The sequence below is a fragment of the Ascidia mentula genome, chromosome 5 (assembly GCF_947561715.1).
Source record: "Ascidia mentula chromosome 5, kaAscMent1.1, whole genome shotgun sequence".
In the NCBI taxonomy this organism is placed as follows: Eukaryota; Metazoa; Chordata; class Ascidiacea; order Phlebobranchia; family Ascidiidae; genus Ascidia; species Ascidia mentula.
In genome coordinates, this window is record NC_138570.1 from 20241228 (window position 1) to 20260016 (window position 18789).

An 18789-nucleotide genomic window follows, 5' to 3' on the forward strand; every position below is an offset into this window, starting at 1 on the left:
ACGCAATAATAAGAGACCAAGTTTTAAGTGACAACGCAACGTGGTTTTGTCCTTTTTGTGTCCGACAACTGTGCAGTACAGTGCTACGTCATTTTCATTCTTGCAAAAGGTTTTTGTGTTGCGAGCGGACATTTTCTGGTGAGTCTATTTGTACATATGTGTGAAACTACTCAAGAATCAAATAACCGAGATGTGTAAATTGTAATTTTGGCAAATTTAACTGCGATGACTCAGAAGTCAGTTCGCTGAACAGTATAGCTGCCCTTGTTGATGTGATTAAGTTTACGCACGGTGTTGACGCTGTCTTTGTACTCACAGTGTCTCTCTTGCATTTGTACACACGTGGAGCGTGTGGTATTCAATCTTCTGTCGCCTAAAGTTATCGGTAAGCATTGTGTGTGTTACGTCATAGTGGCGCATTGTAGTTTATGTTGCCTGTTTCGTTTAGGTGTGATACAGTAACTGCTTGGACCGTCTTTGTGGTCCAGAGTTTCCCGGTTCCCAAATAGTTGGTGAGCGTTATGCTGTAATTATCTACGTGAAGTGTATTTGTTTGACACATTGCCTTCTGTGTAGAAACCGTGTTCTAAGGGTCCACGTGTCCTATACGTGTCTTTCGTCTCCTCCCGACGTCTGTACCGTCTATACTTCGAATACATTCCATCTTGCGTACGAGTGCGTACTGCACATTCGATAACAAACATAACATCAACTGAGTGAGCGAGTTTGAGGCCCATTAAAACTGCGGGAATTCCGCCTCGTGTGACGTTCCGCGCCAAGAACCGGGGCGCGTTCAACGGACGTTACACTCTGCATCAGGTTTTCAATTAAAGTCAGGTTAGGGAAGAACATAAGAACTCACGTGCGACTTTATGTCAAATGTACTGAACAAATAGGATTTCACAATTAAATGTTACTCAAGTTATATTAGATTTATGTATCGCAGAAATGGGAAACAAATTATAAAAAATAGTAACGATTGAAGAGTGCAATTCATCATAACGTAATTAAATAATTGGGTAAACTCAGTTTGATCAAATGTACACAAAACAAATATCAACACAACAAAAGGTCATGTTTAATATTTACATCGCAGTAATAAATGCTTAACTGATCGGAACCGGGGGCACCCTGGGGTTGTGGATTATTGATTTAAGCGTGTGAGAAGTCACAAGGTTTGTGTTAAAAAAACTTCAAATTTCAACATTCTGCCCCAGGCTTGCACAACCCCAGGGTGCACATTTTCGTGGCGCGAGTCAGACAAAATGACGTAAGAATCTGCATTTTGTCTCGCGCCTCGAAATTTTTTTGCTGCATTCGGGCAACTTTGAAACGTAAATTCCAATGCGAACCGTTTGTGGCCTTGTAATTATCATGCTTTTTGTCTTTAGTTAAAATTGAAGAAAGATAATTGTTCATGCCTCAGCGGTTTGGTCTTTCGACAATTTCTACGAAGGAATGTCAACCGTGAAGTTGTCATAAAATACCTTGGTTATTCAGCCACAATTTACACTTCCGTCAGGATTTTTATATTATTTGTGGTACAATCTATCCGCGGTGGAGTTAGCATGGACGTGAGCCACAAGCAAAACGTTGCGCGTCATCTTCTCCACTGTGGTGTATGCAGATATCATAGACAATTTAAAACGTGAGTTACATCTCTGTGATGTTTGATCCCGAAATAAAAGTGAGAACATGCATACGATGAACAAATTCTCCTTAGTTTGTGATCAACGTTGTAATTATCTATATATAGCGTCCTGAAACCCGGTAGAAATAAACATTGCTGGGCTTGCACGCACGTTCAATCTCCTCACCGTGTTTACTGCAAACTGCTAGTAATTAACATTACTTGCACGCACGTTCAATCTCCTCACCGTGTTTACTGCAAACTGCTAGTAATTAACATTACTTGCACGCACGTTCAATCTCCTTACCGTGTTTACTGCAAACTTGTGATCGCAGTATTATAATGACGTTATGCAGTACCTGGTACAAGGCTAATCTCAGGTTGTTTGGTGGGAGACGACATTAGAAGATGAAGTAAGCGCTTGGCGCTGCGTGTCGCGTAGTAGCGTTTGCCGCAAAAACTTGAAATTCACAATTGCAAACGCGTTCTTGAAAACACCTATGTATAAAATTCGGGATGGTTGGACCCAGAATAATAGTTGAATGTGTCTGATATTCTGAATGTAAACGAAGAACAGGAAACATTGCAAACGAATGTCGTTTTGCGAACACTTTTCAACCACATGTCTGTAAAAAATGTGTAACTTTAATAATGACAAATTTATTGCAAAAATAACCTTGATACAAAGAATTCTGTTTAATCTTACCCTCCTGGTATTAAATGCTTAACTCAAGGTATTGACCTGAATGTGGAGTTGTTCTGTCATTAAAAATTACCTGTTTGTGTTACTTTTGTTGGTTGTGCTGCAAGCGACGATTCAAAATAAAATTTCTCTTGCAAGTAAAACGTTTGCGCATCACCTCTGTTGCGATGTCTGCTCATATCATAGAAAACATGAAACATTAAATATTCTGTGCATGGATGCGCGTTGAAATCACCTCATGTTTATTCACATATTTATGATGTCATGCAGTACCTGGTACAAGATTAGTGCTTGGCGGTGCGTGTCCCGACTGCTGAAAGTAGCAACAACTTCGCCTCATGTGGTTGGGAAGTTACCTGCTGCGTGTTTAGTGGTAATGCAGTTTTTCTATAAAGCCGGGGGTCTTGCAGCTGTTTGTCCGCATTCAGTTGCCTGGGACAGGAAGGTGTCGAGGGACAGGTAAAGAAAAGTGTTAAGAAATAATACGAGATCTAACTAACTTGGATGCAAATTACTTGGGTCGTATTACAAGAAATTGTCGATTAACATTGGTAGCTCACCTTGGCATCAGTTTCCTAACATTTAACATTTATCTATGAAGTTAGTCGTAACTGCTTGAGGTAACAACGTTGCTTATCCTCGACAACACGAAGTGTGTACGTCTAAAGTACAACAGGTTATCTTACATTAGAGATAATACAAGCCAGAGAATATGTGAAAAATGAATGCAGGAACCGACCTGTGCAGGTCGCGGTGACCGGTGGATCTGTCTTTACAAATCAATATATTATATTCCTGTGACAATGAGTGAAGCACGATCACCGCTTGTGTGTAATTTTTATTTTTTCTCATAAATAAAAATTTCGCCTGTTGGCATCCTCAGTTTCTGTCTTATTCAAATTGAAATGTTTCCACTCCTTTTGGAGTCTCAGGAATATAACAGAGATAATGCAAGTTCACAATTGTTAATGCGAATACAAAACAAAGACGTGAGCAGAAGAATGTGATAAAAATAATGTAGTGTTGATATTAGTCACAAGAGTAAGTTTTGTAGCTGTTTCAAAACAGGTTTGTGTGTAGTTCGATGGAACGGTTAATGAAACACTTCTTTTCTAAAATAGGTCATGCTTTACCATTGCATCGACATTTTCACATGATTGTTTATATCGTTGTCATAGCACCGAAAGCGTGGGTGTGGCGCACCTAGTGGCCATAATTGAAAGTTAATTATTACGAAGTTTTACAATTGGTTTACATTCTTTGTAACTTCATATGTGGAATTTATTGCAACAAGTTGATTTTTAAGATTCTCCCATCAGTCTTAGAAGTCAGTTCGCTGAACAGTATAGCTGCCCTTGTAAATGTGATTAAGTTTACACACGGTGTTGACGCTGTCTTTGTACTCACAGTGTCTCTCTTGCATTTGTACACACGTGAAGCGTGTGGTATTCAATCTTCTGTCGCCCAAAGTTATCGGTAAGCATTGTGTGTGTTACGTCATAGAGGCGCATTGTAGTTTATGTTGCCTGTTTCGTTTAGGTGTGCGACAGTAACTGCTTGGACCGTCTTTGTGGTCCAGAGTTTCCCGGTTCCCAAATAGTTGGTGAGCGTTATGCTGTAATTATCTACGTGAATTGACACATTGCCTTCTGTGTAGAAACCGTGTTCTAAGGGTCCACGTGCCCTATACGTGTCTTTCGTCTCCTCCCGACGTCTGTACCGTCTATACTTCGAATACATTCCATCTTGCGTACGAGTGCGTACTGCACATTCGATAACAAACATAACATCAACTGAGTGAGCGAGTTTGAGGCCCATTAAAACTGCGGGAATTCCGCCTCGTGTGACGTTCCGCGCCAAGAACCGGGGCGCGTTCAACGGACGTTACACTCTGCATCAGGTTTTCAATTAAAGTCATGCTAGGGAAGAACATAAGAACTCACGTGCGACTTTATGTCAAATGTACTGAACAAATAGGATTTCACAATTAAATGTTACTCAAGTTATATTAGATTTATGTATCGCAGAAATGGGAAACAAATTATAAAAAATAGTAACGATTGAAGAGTGCAATTCATCATAACGTAATTAAATAATTGGGTAAACTCAGTTTGATCAAATGTACACAAAACAAATATCAACACAACAAAAGGTCATGTTTAATATTTACATCGCAGTAATAAATGCTTAACTGATCGGAACCGGGGGCACCCTGGGGTTGTGGATTATTGATTTAAGCGTGTGACAAGTCACAAGGTTTGTGTTAAAAAAACTTCAAATTTCAACATTCTGCCCCAGGCTTGCACAACCCCAGGGTGCACATTTTCGTGGCGCGAGTCAGACAAAATGACGTAAGAATCTGCATTTTGTCTCGCGCCTCGAAATTTTTTTGCTGCATTCGGGCAACTTTGAAACGTAAATTCCAATGCGAACCGTTTGTGGCCTTGTAATTATCATGCTTTTTGTCTTTAGTTAAAATTGAAGAAAGATAATTGTTCATGCCTCAGCGGTTTGGTCTTTCGACAATTTCTACGAAGGAATGTCAACCGTGAAGTTGTCATAAAATACCTTGGTTATTCAGCCACAATTTACACTTCCGTCAGGATTTTTATATTATTTGTGGTACAATCTATCCGCGGTGGAGTTAGCATGGACGTGAGCCACAAGCAAAACGTTGCGCGTCATCTTCTCCACTGTGGTGTATGCAGATATCATAGACAATTTAAAACGTGAGTTACATCTCTGTGATGTTTGATCCCGAAATAAAAGTGAGAACATGCATACGATGAACAAATTCTCCTTAGTTTGTGATCAACGTTGTAATTATCTATATATAGCGTCCTGAAACCCGGTAGAAATAAACATTGCTGGGCTTGCACGCACGTTCAATCTCCTTACCGTGTTTACTGCAAACTGCTAGTAATTAACATTACTTGCACGCACGTTCAATCTCCTTACCGTGTTTACTGCAAACTGCTAGTAATTAACATTACTTGCACGCACGTTCAATCTCCTTACCGTGTTTACTGCAAACTTGTGTTCGCAGTATTATAATGACGTTATGCAGTACCTGGTACAAGGCTAATCTCAGGTTGTTTGGTGGGAGACGAGATTAGAAGATGAAGTAAGCGCTTGGCGCTGCTTGGCGCTGCGTGTCGCGTAGTAGCGTTTGCCGCAAAAACTTGAAATTCACAATTGCAAACGCGTTCTTGAAAAAACCTATTTATAAAACTCGGGATTGTTGAACCCAGAATAATAGTTGAATGTTTCTGATATTCTGAATGTAAACGAAGAATAGGAAACATTGCAAACGAATGTCGTTTTGCGAACACTTTTCAACCACATGTCTGTAAAAAATGTGTAACTTTAATAATGACAAATTTATTGCAAAAATAACCTTGATACAAAGAATTCTGTTTAATCTTACCCTCCTGGTATTAAATGCTTAACTCAAGGTATTGACCTGAATGTGGAGTTGTTCTGTCATTAAAAATTACCTGTTTGTGTTACTTTTGTTGGTTGTGCTGCAAGCGACGATTCAAAATAAAATTTCTCTTGCAAGTAAAACGTTTGCGCATCACCTCTGTTGCGATGTCTGCTCATATCATAGAAAACATGAAACATTAAATATTCTGTGCATGGATGCGCGTTGAAATCACCTCATGTTTATTCACATATTTATGATGTCATGCAGTACCTGGTACAAGATTAGTGCTTGGCGGTGCGTGTCCCGACTGCTGAAAGTAGCAACAACTTCGCCTCATGTGGTTGGGAAGTTACCTGCTGCGTGTTTAGTGGTAATGCAGTTTTTCTATAAAGCCGGGGGTCTTGCAGCTGTTTGTCCGCATTCAGTTGCCTGGGACAGGAAGGTGTCGAGGGACAGGTAAAGAAAAGTGTTAAGAAATAATACGAGATCTAACTAACTTGGATGCAAATTACTTGGGTCGTATTACAAGAAATTGTCGATTAACATTGGTAGCTCACCTTGGCATCAGTTTCCTAACATTTAACATTTATCTATGAAGTTAGTCGTAACTGCTTGAGGTAACAACGTTGCTTATCCTCGACAACACGAAGTGTGTACGTCTAAAGTACAACAGGTTATCTTACATTAGAGATAATACAAGCCAGAGAATATGTGAAAAATGAATGCAGGAACCGACCTGTGCAGGTCGCGGTGACCGGTGGATCTGTCTTTACAAATCAATATATTATATTCCTGTGACAATGAGTGAAGCACGATCACCGCTTGTGTGTAATTTTTATTTTTTCTCATAAATAAAAATTTCGCCTGTTGGCATCCTCAGTTTCTGTCTTATTCAAATTGAAATGTTTCCACTCCTTTTGGAGTCTCAGGAATATAACAGAGATAATGCAAGTTCACAATTGTTAATGCGAATACAAAACAAAGACGTGAGCAGAAGAATGTGATAAAAATAATGTAGTGTTGATATTAGTCACAAGAGTAAGTTTTGTAGCTGTTTCAAAACAGGTTTGTGTGTAGTTCGATGGAACGGTTAATGAAACACTTCTTTTCTAAAATAGGTCATGCTTTACCATTGCATCGACATTTTCACATGATTGTTTATATCGTTGTCATAGCACCGAAAGCGTGGGTGTGGCGCACCTAGTGGCCATAATTGAAAGTTAATTATTACGAAGTTTTACAATTGGTTTACATTCTTTGTAACTTCATATGTGGAATTTATTGCAACAAGTTGATTTTTAAGATTCTCCCATCAGTCTTAGAAGTCAGTTCGCTGAACAGTATAGCTGCCCTTGTAAATGTGATTAAGTTTACACACGGTGTTGACGCTGTCTTTGTACTCACAGTGTCTCTCTTGCATTTGTACACACGTGAAGCGTGTGGTATTCAATCTTCTGTCGCCCAAAGTTATCGGTAAGCATTGTGTGTGTTACGTCATAGAGGCGCATTGTAGTTTATGTTGCCTGTTTCGTTTAGGTGTGCGACAGTAACTGCTTGGACCGTCTTTGTGGTCCAGAGTTTCCCGGTTCCCAAATAGTTGGTGAGCGTTATGCTGTAATTATCTACGTGAATTGACACATTGCCTTCTGTGTAGAAACCGTGTTCTAAGGGTCCACGTGCCCTATACGTGTCTTTCGTCTCCTCCCGACGTCTGTACCGTCTATACTTCGAATACATTCCATCTTGCGTACGAGTGCGTACTGCACATTCGATAACAAACATAACATCAACTGAGTGAGCGAGTTTGAGGCCCATTAAAACTGCGGGAATTCCGCCTCGTGTGACGTTCCGCGCCAAGAACCGGGGCGCGTTCAACGGACGTTACACTCTGCATCAGGTTTTCAATTAAAGTCATGCTAGGGAAGAACATAAGAACTCACGTGCGACTTTATGTCAAATGTACTGAACAAATAGGATTTCACAATTAAATGTTACTCAAGTTATATTAGATTTATGTATCGCAGAAATGGGAAACAAATTATAAAAAATAGTAACGATTGAAGAGTGCAATTCATCATAACGTAATTAAATAATTGGGTAAACTCAGTTTGATCAAATGTACACAAAACAAATATCAACACAACAAAAGGTCATGTTTAATATTTACATCGCAGTAATAAATGCTTAACTGATCGGAACCGGGGGCACCCTGGGGTTGTGGATTATTGATTTAAGCGTGTGACAAGTCACAAGGTTTGTGTTAAAAAAACTTCAAATTTCAACATTCTGCCCCAGGCTTGCACAACCCCAGGGTGCACATTTTCGTGGCGCGAGTCAGACAAAATGACGTAAGAATCTGCATTTTGTCTCGCGCCTCGAAATTTTTTTGCTGCATTCGGGCAACTTTGAAACGTAAATTCCAATGCGAACCGTTTGTGGCCTTGTAATTATCATGCTTTTTGTCTTTAGTTAAAATTGAAGAAAGATAATTGTTCATGCCTCAGCGGTTTGGTCTTTCGACAATTTCTACGAAGGAATGTCAACCGTGAAGTTGTCATAAAATACCTTGGTTATTCAGCCACAATTTACACTTCCGTCAGGATTTTTATATTATTTGTGGTACAATCTATCCGCGGTGGAGTTAGCATGGACGTGAGCCACAAGCAAAACGTTGCGCGTCATCTTCTCCACTGTGGTGTATGCAGATATCATAGACAATTTAAAACGTGAGTTACATCTCTGTGATGTTTGATCCCGAAATAAAAGTGAGAACATGCATACGATGAACAAATTCTCCTTAGTTTGTGATCAACGTTGTAATTATCTATATATAGCGTCCTGAAACCCGGTAGAAATAAACATTGCTGGGCTTGCACGCACGTTCAATCTCCTTACCGTGTTTACTGCAAACTGCTAGTAATTAACATTACTTGCACGCACGTTCAATCTCCTTACCGTGTTTACTGCAAACTGCTAGTAATTAACATTACTTGCACGCACGTTCAATCTCCTTACCGTGTTTACTGCAAACTTGTGTTCGCAGTATTATAATGACGTTATGCAGTACCTGGTACAAGGCTAATCTCAGGTTGTTTGGTGGGAGACGAGATTAGAAGATGAAGTAAGCGCTTGGCGCTGCTTGGCGCTGCGTGTCGCGTAGTAGCGTTTGCCGCAAAAACTTGAAATTCACAATTGCAAACGCGTTCTTGAAAAAACCTATTTATAAAACTCGGGATTGTTGAACCCAGAATAATAGTTGAATGTTTCTGATATTCTGAATGTAAACGAAGAATAGGAAACATTGCAAACGAATGTCGTTTTGCGAACACTTTTCAACCACATGTCTGTAAAAAATGTGTAACTTTAATAATGACAAATTTATTGCAAAAATAACCTTGATACAAAGAATTCTGTTTAATCTTACCCTCCTGGTATTAAATGCTTAACTCAAGGTATTGACCTGAATGTGGAGTTGTTCTGTCATTAAAAATTACCTGTTTGTGTTACTTTTGTTGGTTGTGCTGCAAGCGACGATTTAGAATAAAATTTCTCTTGCAAGTAAAACGTTTGCGCATCACCTCTGTTGCGATGTCTGCTCATATCATAGAAAACATGAAACATTAAATATTCTGTGCATGGATGCGCGTTGAAATCACCTCATGTTTGTTCACATATTCATGACGTCATGCAGTACCTGGTACAAGATTAGTGCTTGGCGGTGCGTGTCCCGACTGCTGAAAGTAGCAACAACTTCGCCTCATGTGGTTGGGAAGTTACCTGCTGCGTGTTTAGTGGTAATGCAGTTTTTCTATAAAGCCGGGAGTCTTGCAACTGTTTGTCCGCATTCAGTTGCCTGGGACAGGAAGGTGTCGAGGGACAGGTAAAGAAAAGTGTTAAGAAATAATACGAGATCTAACTAACTTGGATGCAAATTACTTGGGTCGTATTACAAGAAATTGTCGATTAACATTGGTAGCTCACCTTGGCATCAGTTTCCTAACATTTAACATTTATCTATGAAGTTAGTCGTAACTGCTTGAGGTAACAACGTTGCTTATCCTCGACAACACGAAGTGTGTACGTCTAAAGTACAACAGGTTATACTACATTAGAGATAATACATGCCAGAGAATATGTGAAAAATGAATGCAGGAACCGACCTGTGCAGGTCGCGGTGACCGGTGGATCTGTCTTTACAAATCAATATATTATATTCCTGTGACAATGAGTGAAGCACGATCACCGCTTGTGTGTAATTTTTATTTTTTCTCATAAATAATAATTTCGCCTGTTGGCATCCTCAGTTTCTGTCTTATTCAAATTGAAATGTTTCCACTCCTTTTGGAGTCTCAGGAATATAACAGAGATAATGCAAGTTCACAATTGTTAATGCGAATACAAAACAAAGACGTGAGCAGAAGAATGTGATAAAAATAATGTGGTGTTGATATTAGTCACAAGAGTAAGTTTTGTAGCTGTTTCAAAACATGTTTGTGTGTAGTTCGGTAGAACGGTTAATGAAACACTTCTTTTCTAAAATAGGTCATGCTTTACCATTGCATCGACATTTTCACATGATTGTTTATATCGTTGTCATAGCACCGAAAGCGTGGGTGTGGCGCACCTAGTGGCCATAATTGAAAGTTAATTATTACGAAGTTTTACAATTGGTTTACATTCTTTGTAACTACATATGTGGAATTTATTGCAACAAGTTGATTTTTATGATTCTCCCATCAATCATTTTGTCGAAGTTGAGTTGTTTTATGTTCAGAATAAGTTTCTGAGTAAAGTTGAAAATATCAATCAAGCCCAACAGCTCAAAGATGTTTAATATCAGATAAATATATTTCGCCTAAAGAGGCATCATCAGTTTCTGTGACTGCAGAGTGTATAAATCAGAAGCAACGTAACCATTTAAGTTAACACAAGGTTTATAACTTCTATTACAATAACTTCTATTCTCTTCAGTTGTCGATGTCAGGAAAAACATTTGAAATGGAAATTATTTTCCTCTTATGTTTGTTTCGGCATGTTGCAGGTTTTGTGCCAGCTGCAGGTATTTATATAAAGACATTATGTTAAAATCGTTATATGTTATTCACGAATATATTAAACGCCATACTTGTGTAGATTTGATGGCGTCCAAATGCCGACCATCAGCTTATAGTGGACAGAGAACTATTTTCAGCATCTTTTCGTTTTGTCCAACGTTTGAGAAAGGTTTATCCACTGGAAATGATGGGGGAATTGCTGCAATACATTTGTCCTCCAGATCACTCGGCAACAAGATTTGTTCGGTAAATATGTCCGCTCTGTAGTTCTGCTCAACCAACCTTAACTTTGAGTTGTGGGAGATCTTGTGCTTACGTGAACCAAACTTATTACAACAAGTTGATGAATATTCCTGTTCGCAACTGCAAGATATAAAAATAATTAGCGTGACGATAAATTCTAACGTTATTTTTGCGGATCGAATATTGTACTTTAACATTTGTGGCATTTTTTAATTATCTGTATAATTTATTCAGGCGTCAGTGGTTGAATTCTTTTCTGATAATGATAATAAAACAACCTGAAAGCGAACCATAGAAATAACTGACTAATGCGTTTAGAGGGCAAATACCGGTATGTGGAACAGGGAAATCCCTATTTTTCATACTAGTTATTTGTATGTTTTGTTATATTGTAGGTTTTCGAAGGAAAATTCGGACCCGGTGACATGACAGGAGCCTTGTTAGGAGAGTTTACTGGTGATGGAAGTGCAACAGGAATTGTGAAATCGGATACAGGTTTCATGTATTTATATTGTTGGACGATGAAAGGCATTCCTTCTGTGACTTTTCCCTTCGTTGCATTCATGGAAGGTAAGAAACGTAAAACCAAACAATGTAAGAAACAAGCAGGAAATGTATTTGAATATCATAAATCGATTAAAGTTAAGATGCAACGGCATTCGGCCAACTTTCAGTTTAATTTAATTTCGACAAACTCATGCAAGTACGTAAAATACGAAATGTTGTTTAGTTAACAAACAATCTTGTGATTCGGAGTTGAACGTGGACGATCTTCCAACAACTCTTGTTTTTCCAACTTCGAGCGATGGGAACTTGTTACAATACCTAGCTTGTAATTATACTGTGACAAGCCCAGTGAGATGTAATTTCACAATATCTGCTTCCTCTGTTAGCCCTAGGTTTGAAGGCCCTGACGGACTCTATGTAAGCTGCATTCTGAAAGTTTTCGTGACTGCCATTATAGAGACGTTGTTGTTATCTTTGATATAAAACAAACTAAGTTCATTTGACCTACTGTACCTTGTTGTTGGATAGATTTTATCCGATGATCCTTCACATACTGGGGTAATTGATGGCGGGGATCAAATAATAAAACTTCAAGCCCGAAGAATTAATATTCAAATATTCGTATATGACTCTGACACTCCTCCTCCTTCAATCAGCATAAGCTCAGGTTTGTATTATATCAAGTTCGAGAATAATGTGAGGCAGAAGTAATGAAGTGGGTTGAACAAGTTGAGCAACCGATCATATAAAGAGACTTAAACACAAACCGATTACATAATTTAAAAATGCGGACACTGTGTAGTGCACAATGCTTAGTGTGTGTGGATGACGTAGTTATTATGTGTCTGACTTATGGAATTTTCAAACAAATATTTTTCATACAAGTTTGTGTTTAATTACACCCTGTTCTCACGGGGAAAGTTATGTGTCACCATAAGCACTTTCACTACATGGCTTTGCCTATGATATTACGCACTTCTTGTGTTTGCAAGATTTTGCTTGACATTTCGATGCAAAGCTAACTCTGTGATGGTCAGCTGCTTTCATTTTTAAAACTTCCAGTAATTAATGTAAACATAATAGTCAGAAAGATTAACTGAGAATATAAATTGAGACGAAATAAGGTTTATTGACCCAGGAATATTTTTGCACTAAAATCAAAGTAGTTTAAAACAGGAAAAGTGAAACTAGAATATTATTTTATATTCAGATTGCAAGATGTATAACGAAAAGGAATGCAACTCAAATTCTATCAAGTTAAAGTAAGACTTAAAACTTATAAAAATTGCTAGAGGAATAAATATTTTTTTCATGAATTTGTTACTTTGAATTCATCCAAACTAAACCAAAACAATGATATAAAATTTCTTTGTTTTAGTTATAAGTTTTGTTGCTTGCATGAAATTTGTTTTGATAAAACTTCAGTTAATCTAAAATAATAAACAAGTTATGATGAGTAATCACAATCTCATTCAGATGTCGGTCATCCGAACTTTTCTAACTGATTATAAATATAAACGACATCTTACACATCTATTATTTTCTTCTATTGCTTTTTTATAGGTTATAAATTAGCGACGTATTTTACAACATCAAGTTCACCAATCTTATGGTTATTTAAACAACTTTTATTCCAGTGTCAGTTCCTATGGGTTAAGAGCATTGGATGCAAGTGGAAAAGATATTTTGTATATTTCAAATCGTCCCATGACAAGTCTTGATTGTCTCCCTGGAAGTTGTAAAGCTGCAGCGAAAGATCCTGTTTTCCAATTTGAACTGGGCGCGTGTTCTTCAACTCTGGAGGTATTTGTATTTAGTGAAGAAATATTATCCGATGTACATCTGAATTTATTAAATCTGGCAGTAACTGAACTGGTCCGCAATACAGTTAATAATAATGGGGTTATTACATACAATTTGTGGGGTTGTTCAGTAGCAGAAAACAAACTACTGTCGCCTCCCTTAGAGCGACCGAGAGGCACGACTGCGTCTCGGGCCTCGCACCCAACGGGGCTGACTGAGTCTCGATGGCAATTCGGCCTCGTAGGCAACTTGCCTTCTCTATCTCAAGGTTACTGTTGGAGTTAAATAACTCCTTTACACAAGTCTGTGCGTCTTCTAAGTAGTCTAACTCCCGACTAAACACATACATCCACCAAGCTTCAAACCAGTCCAAAGGTGTTCATAAATCCGTTTATTGTCGATAATCCAGTAAAGTAATACAGCACACAGCACAGAAGTTTCTTTGACTTTGTTTATGATTTCAGTTATATATATGGCTTTATGGCCTAAATGTCGTGGTTAATGACACAAGTGTAATGTCGCTGCCTCTGCAGGCTAGCATTTTTTCACATGCTACTGACGCCGCTTTGTTGGACATCACAACATGGGCATTCGTTGAACGCGTGATTACAATGACTTTGGTTTTAACTCCCGGCTTGGTTTTAACATAAATTAGCTGTAAGTTTTAGGGCCTTTTTTCTTTGTAAACATGTGTTGTGCAGCGACACTACTGATGCAACCTGAGTCAATAGATAAGTTTCGTGTAAGAGGTGATTTCCATTAACTTAACTTACTTTGCACGTTAATGATGTCATCGTCGTTAGAGTTGTTGACCTATTTTCAAAGCGATAATATTTGACTTCACTCACAACTTAAGGCGTCACTCATGTTATGAAAAGTTAAAATGATAAGCAGCGTAATATGTGAGTGCACGTATGATAAGTTGCGATTTTCTTGATATTTGCTCTGAATTACTTTCGAAGAAAAGTAAAATCAACCTAAGTTTTGTAAACGAACTTAGCAATTAGGCATATTAATCTTGAATAAGACAAAGCATGTCATAAACCTTTAAAAAACATATAAAAATTTTCATTATCGACCAACTGATCAGAGCATAATCTTCATTATTAATTATTCCAACAAAAATATACTTTACATGTTTTTTCGAAGAAATCCCAAAGCAACGTAAGCATCATGTACCAAGTTCGCAATTACAAATTTACCACTCAAGTTGTGAGACGGAGATCTTACAATCCACACTTGGAAATATCGTGCTTTATTTCGGAAATATTAAACAGAGATATCAAAACTGCTTCTAGAGCAATGTCAACTAAACTGTACGCATTGTAATTTAATTACTTTTTTAATTTGGTGACATTTATGCTTTTGTTGAAACTTAACAGGAAAGAAAGTTATCTGACTTCACATCGTAGTGTCGGGAATATTACGATCAGATTTGAGTTGTTTAGTGACGAGCAAATGAAAAATCCACTCAGATCAAATTCAATCGTCCAAGTTCCAAACTTCGTTTACGCTAAGGTTGATTCGGCCAGTGGAAGTGGAAAGTTTCACACATCTCTAAGGGTATGTTTGTTCAATAATAATTTGAAATAAATATGTATCAGTGCATTATTAAGGCTCTGCTGGTCATAAGTTAAGTCTTAGAAGTGTGGCCTGAAATACACATATATACGTTCACACACGGTAAAAATTTTATGCTAAATAAATAAATTCATTGATGAATTCCTCGAAGTCAAGTTTGTGAATAAATTAACTTTTAATACAAAAACTTTGTTGACCATTCTACTCCTTTATTACTAAACTTACGTCATAAGTTATGTAGGTGGACTGGATTATTGGCTGGACCTAAATGCGCTCGTTGTTGTTGGCTGACAAAGCGTTGTTTATTTATGTATGGTTTCTATTAGATATATTAGGAATTTTTTTCATATGATTTGTGCAAGGATTCCATGTTTAGCCACTGTTTTAATGAAACTCTGTTTGTCAGTTAAAATCGTGCTGGGTCAGCAACATGGATTCTGATGAAGGAGGTTTGATACATGAACTCATCACAGAAAGGTAAAATGTCGACGAAAAAAAACCTTCCAAATACATTCCTGTCAATTATGTTCAAGTGAAAGTGAATTAAGAATGCCAGAAAACATAAGCACGAAACTTCACATATTTCCAACCTTACCCACTATTTCTCATTTAAATTCAGTGTTTTTTCTACTTCTATTTCATGCCACAATATTAACACAGGTCTATAGAAATTTGTTTTATTCTTGCTCAAAATGTTTGATGGCATCTTATTAGAGATTTGTTCGTGTTAAAATATAAAAAGTTTACAGATAAAATCATATTATCGCAGTTGCAAAGTCGTCCACGAGATGGAGTCTGAAGATTCAATCGTAATTTTGAGAAACTACCAAAGCACTTTCGGATCCTTTAAGTTTCGCTCATTCGTGTGGAACAACGTGCCTGTGAACGAACAATCACTGTACGCTCACTGTTACGTGCAATTATGCGACAACACTTCTGATGGTTGTCAACAACCGGTGAGGTTTTGTATAGACAGTAAAATTGACTCTTTCTTCCTTGGCAGAATTACGTACATAGTAACATATTAGCTGTCCTACACAAGAACAAAACTGATTTTACGAAAAAATACTCACACAATTTTCAATCGAATAATCTTGATAAGCTTCTGGATTTATTTACAAATTTTCAGAGTTTTATTATGAAAACGCAAAACATTTATTCATGTGTGTTTCACAGGATTGCTCACAAAGACGTGAACGGCGATCAGTGGATGCGGATATAGAAGAGATTTTAACGGTTGGACCATTCTACGTTTCAGCTCAGGATTTGTGTGGAAAGGTGAGTAGATGCATTTAAGCTCTCGGTATATAGCATAGAGCCGTACTTAGTTGTACATCACGTTATATACTAAACGAAAAACAGATTAACTAATCTTCAAAAACACGTAAGCAGCTAAGTTAGTGAAAGGTCCAGTGTGTATTGGTGCGTTCGTATATTTAGTTTTACACATAAACTACTAACAGGGTTATCGATCCACAGTCTACCGGGGCAGTCATCAGTAATTAAGTTTGTTAATTTTTTTGTGCTATTTTTTTGGTTGTACAAATACTCCAGTCTGTTGTCTAGTCTGTATCATAAATATCTTTTATTGTAGGAAAATGGTGGATGCACAGATTTCTGCAACGAAGAACTTGGAGTTGTCCAATGTTCTTGTTTTAAAGGCCGCTATCTCGGGAATGACGAAAAAACTTGCATTGGTGAGAACTTATATCTTTAGCTATTTGAATATCGTCTGATCCGATTTAAGGCTGCAATTTTTGAGGAACAAAATTACCTTTCCAAGTCAAAGAACAACAAAAGAGAGTTCCACATCTTATCTTCAAAAATAATTGAAGTTGTCTGACTTAAAAATTCTAAAACGTTTGCTGATGAAAATTCTATAAATCATGACAACCAATCAGCAAATAAACAATACTGGTATTTCTTTTTCCATACCATGTAACTATATGTCCCAATAACTCTATCTTACCTTAATATATGTGTGTGTGCAGAGGTGGAAAAAGCATTGGAATCAGAAGGTGTCCAGGATATGAAAGGTGTTTACATAGCAGTTGGATTCATCGTCGTTCTGCTTATTATTGTGCTTGGGTTGGTTGCTTGGTTTATGAGACGTCGTTTCAACAAGGATGTTTAATGTGATAACTGAAGACATAAGTGTACCCTGCGTGTAACTAACTGACTGATTTAATTAACAGCTTAACGTATATTTGTATAATCCCGTGTATAACGCACACTTTTGTATCTTGCTGCAAAAATACAACCTGACATATATCTGTGTGTGTAGAATTGTTGCTTTATAAGAGATTAGTTTCAAAGTGCTGCGTTGTCTCCAAGCACAATCCAACCACTCAACTTAAAAAAAAATAACGCTAACACCGCTTGTGAAATCACGTGATGTTATCGAAATACAATATGCCTGACAGCAACAGAAACATAAAATAGTATTTGAACATACGCATAGCAATGTCTATTCATTGCACCAAGAAGTATCAAGATTCACTTTTAACATGAGATTATCGCTATTATGGAAAACGCCGTTTGGCAGAAGGTTATTTAACGAAAGGGAGTTTACTTATCTAAGTAAGGGTCACTTGTTTACGGAAGAATTTGCTTCATACCATATGGCGCTGATGTACAGCGACATGGTCTATGTTTAGTGTCGCCGCACAACATATGTGCATACAAAAATCCCAAACTTACAACTTTGTTGTGCCTGAGAGTTAAAACCAAATCATTATAATCACGCGTTCAATGAATGCCCAAGTTGTGATGTCAAACGAAACGACATGGGTGAAAAAGTGCTAGCCAGTAGATGCAACGACATTATAGCTGTGTTATAAACCATGTTATGTAGGCAATCAAGCGATATAGTTAACTTAGGCAACCAAACTAACTACGTAAATAGTTATATTAAACATAGGTACTTCTTGCAAATAATAAATAACGTTAATTTAAACACAAATACTTGTTTCGCAAATGATAAATAAAGCTAAAATAAACATAACTACTTTTAGTTAATCGGAAAACAAAGACTTGGATTTCAACATAAACAACATATTTGGGGCACTTACGTAATCTAGCAATATAAACAACTGACGTAATCGACCAAATCGGTAAGCAAGTTCAAGTTGCGCAATAAGGTATATTTGGTAATCATCGACCCCTTTAAAAATCACAGGGTCAGCGTTCACGTCGTCAATATTTAACTGTAGTTCATGCGGATCTAAATATAATAAAAGTAGAAATGATTGTGAAATAACTTCAAGGAAAGACAAAGAAACAAACAACCAAAATATGTTACGGAGAATTCTTACCATCAACGAGCAGTACCAGTTCATCTGTGGTGCAGTTGTCTGACGTTGGTTTATTTGTTATCTGGTAAACCAAACCAAACACACCTTAATGTTGGTTTGTATTCTGTTGGCTTGTTTCGAGAGATGCTTGATAACCGTCGCCAGACATTGATCCAGCAAAGCACGTTCTCTGAGCAGTGATGCGTGACTGAAAAAATATTTGTAACGGTTTTAAGGTACAACATACTATTTGAATCAACAAATCAAGCACTCAGCCTAAGGTGAGGTTCTTGAGCAAACATGTACGTTATCATGTCCTAAATAACAAACAACCTTGGTTGGAATTTGTATGTGTTGATGTCTTTGAAAAGGTCGGACTACGAACAACGCTGTGTAAATATCTCAATCCGCTACTGCGTCAAACAGCAAAGTTATCTGCGTATTCGATAATTTACCCAACAATATATTGTCAATCTCTCCGCCGTCGACTCACTCGCTTTGTCCGCAGTAAGATTGTGACGCAACAAATATCAGCTGTCCAGCCAAGC

The 18789-nt window shown here is 37.6% G+C and overlaps 2 protein-coding genes across 2 annotated transcripts in view; both read left to right on the forward strand.

Moving 5' to 3' along the window:
• LOC145901485 (protein NLRC3-like) overlaps window positions 1–18789 on the forward strand; it is a 62702-nt gene that overhangs the window by 25870 nt on the left and 18043 nt on the right. The window lies entirely within an intron of this gene.
• Window positions 10270–17220, forward strand: LOC145902590 (uncharacterized). Its single transcript, XM_082990624.1, has 15 exons — window positions 10270–10513; window positions 10732–10819; window positions 10894–11060; window positions 11453–11627; window positions 11788–11981; window positions 12093–12231; window positions 12775–12826; window positions 13202–13367; window positions 14517–14683; window positions 14750–14930; window positions 15355–15425; window positions 15718–15904; window positions 16125–16226; window positions 16543–16645; window positions 16940–17220. Exons 1-15 carry the CDS (start codon window positions 10454–10456, stop codon window positions 17080–17082), a joined length of 1995 nt encoding a protein of 664 aa, XP_082846750.1. The 5' UTR covers window positions 10270–10453; the 3' UTR covers window positions 17083–17220.

Excerpts from the sequence above, each read along its gene's own strand:
- LOC145902590 (XM_082990624.1), top strand. The coding sequence starts at position 10,454 with ATGTGGAATTTATTGCAACAAGTTGATTTTTATGATTCTCCCATCAAT. Across the intron at positions 14,931-15,354 it reads AGTTTCACACATCTCTAAGG|TTAAAATCGTGCTGGGTCAG; the intron begins GTATGTTTGTTC and ends TCTGTTTGTCAG. Across the intron at positions 15,426-15,717 it reads CATGAACTCATCACAGAAAG|TTGCAAAGTCGTCCACGAGA; the intron begins GTAAAATGTCGA and ends ATATTATCGCAG.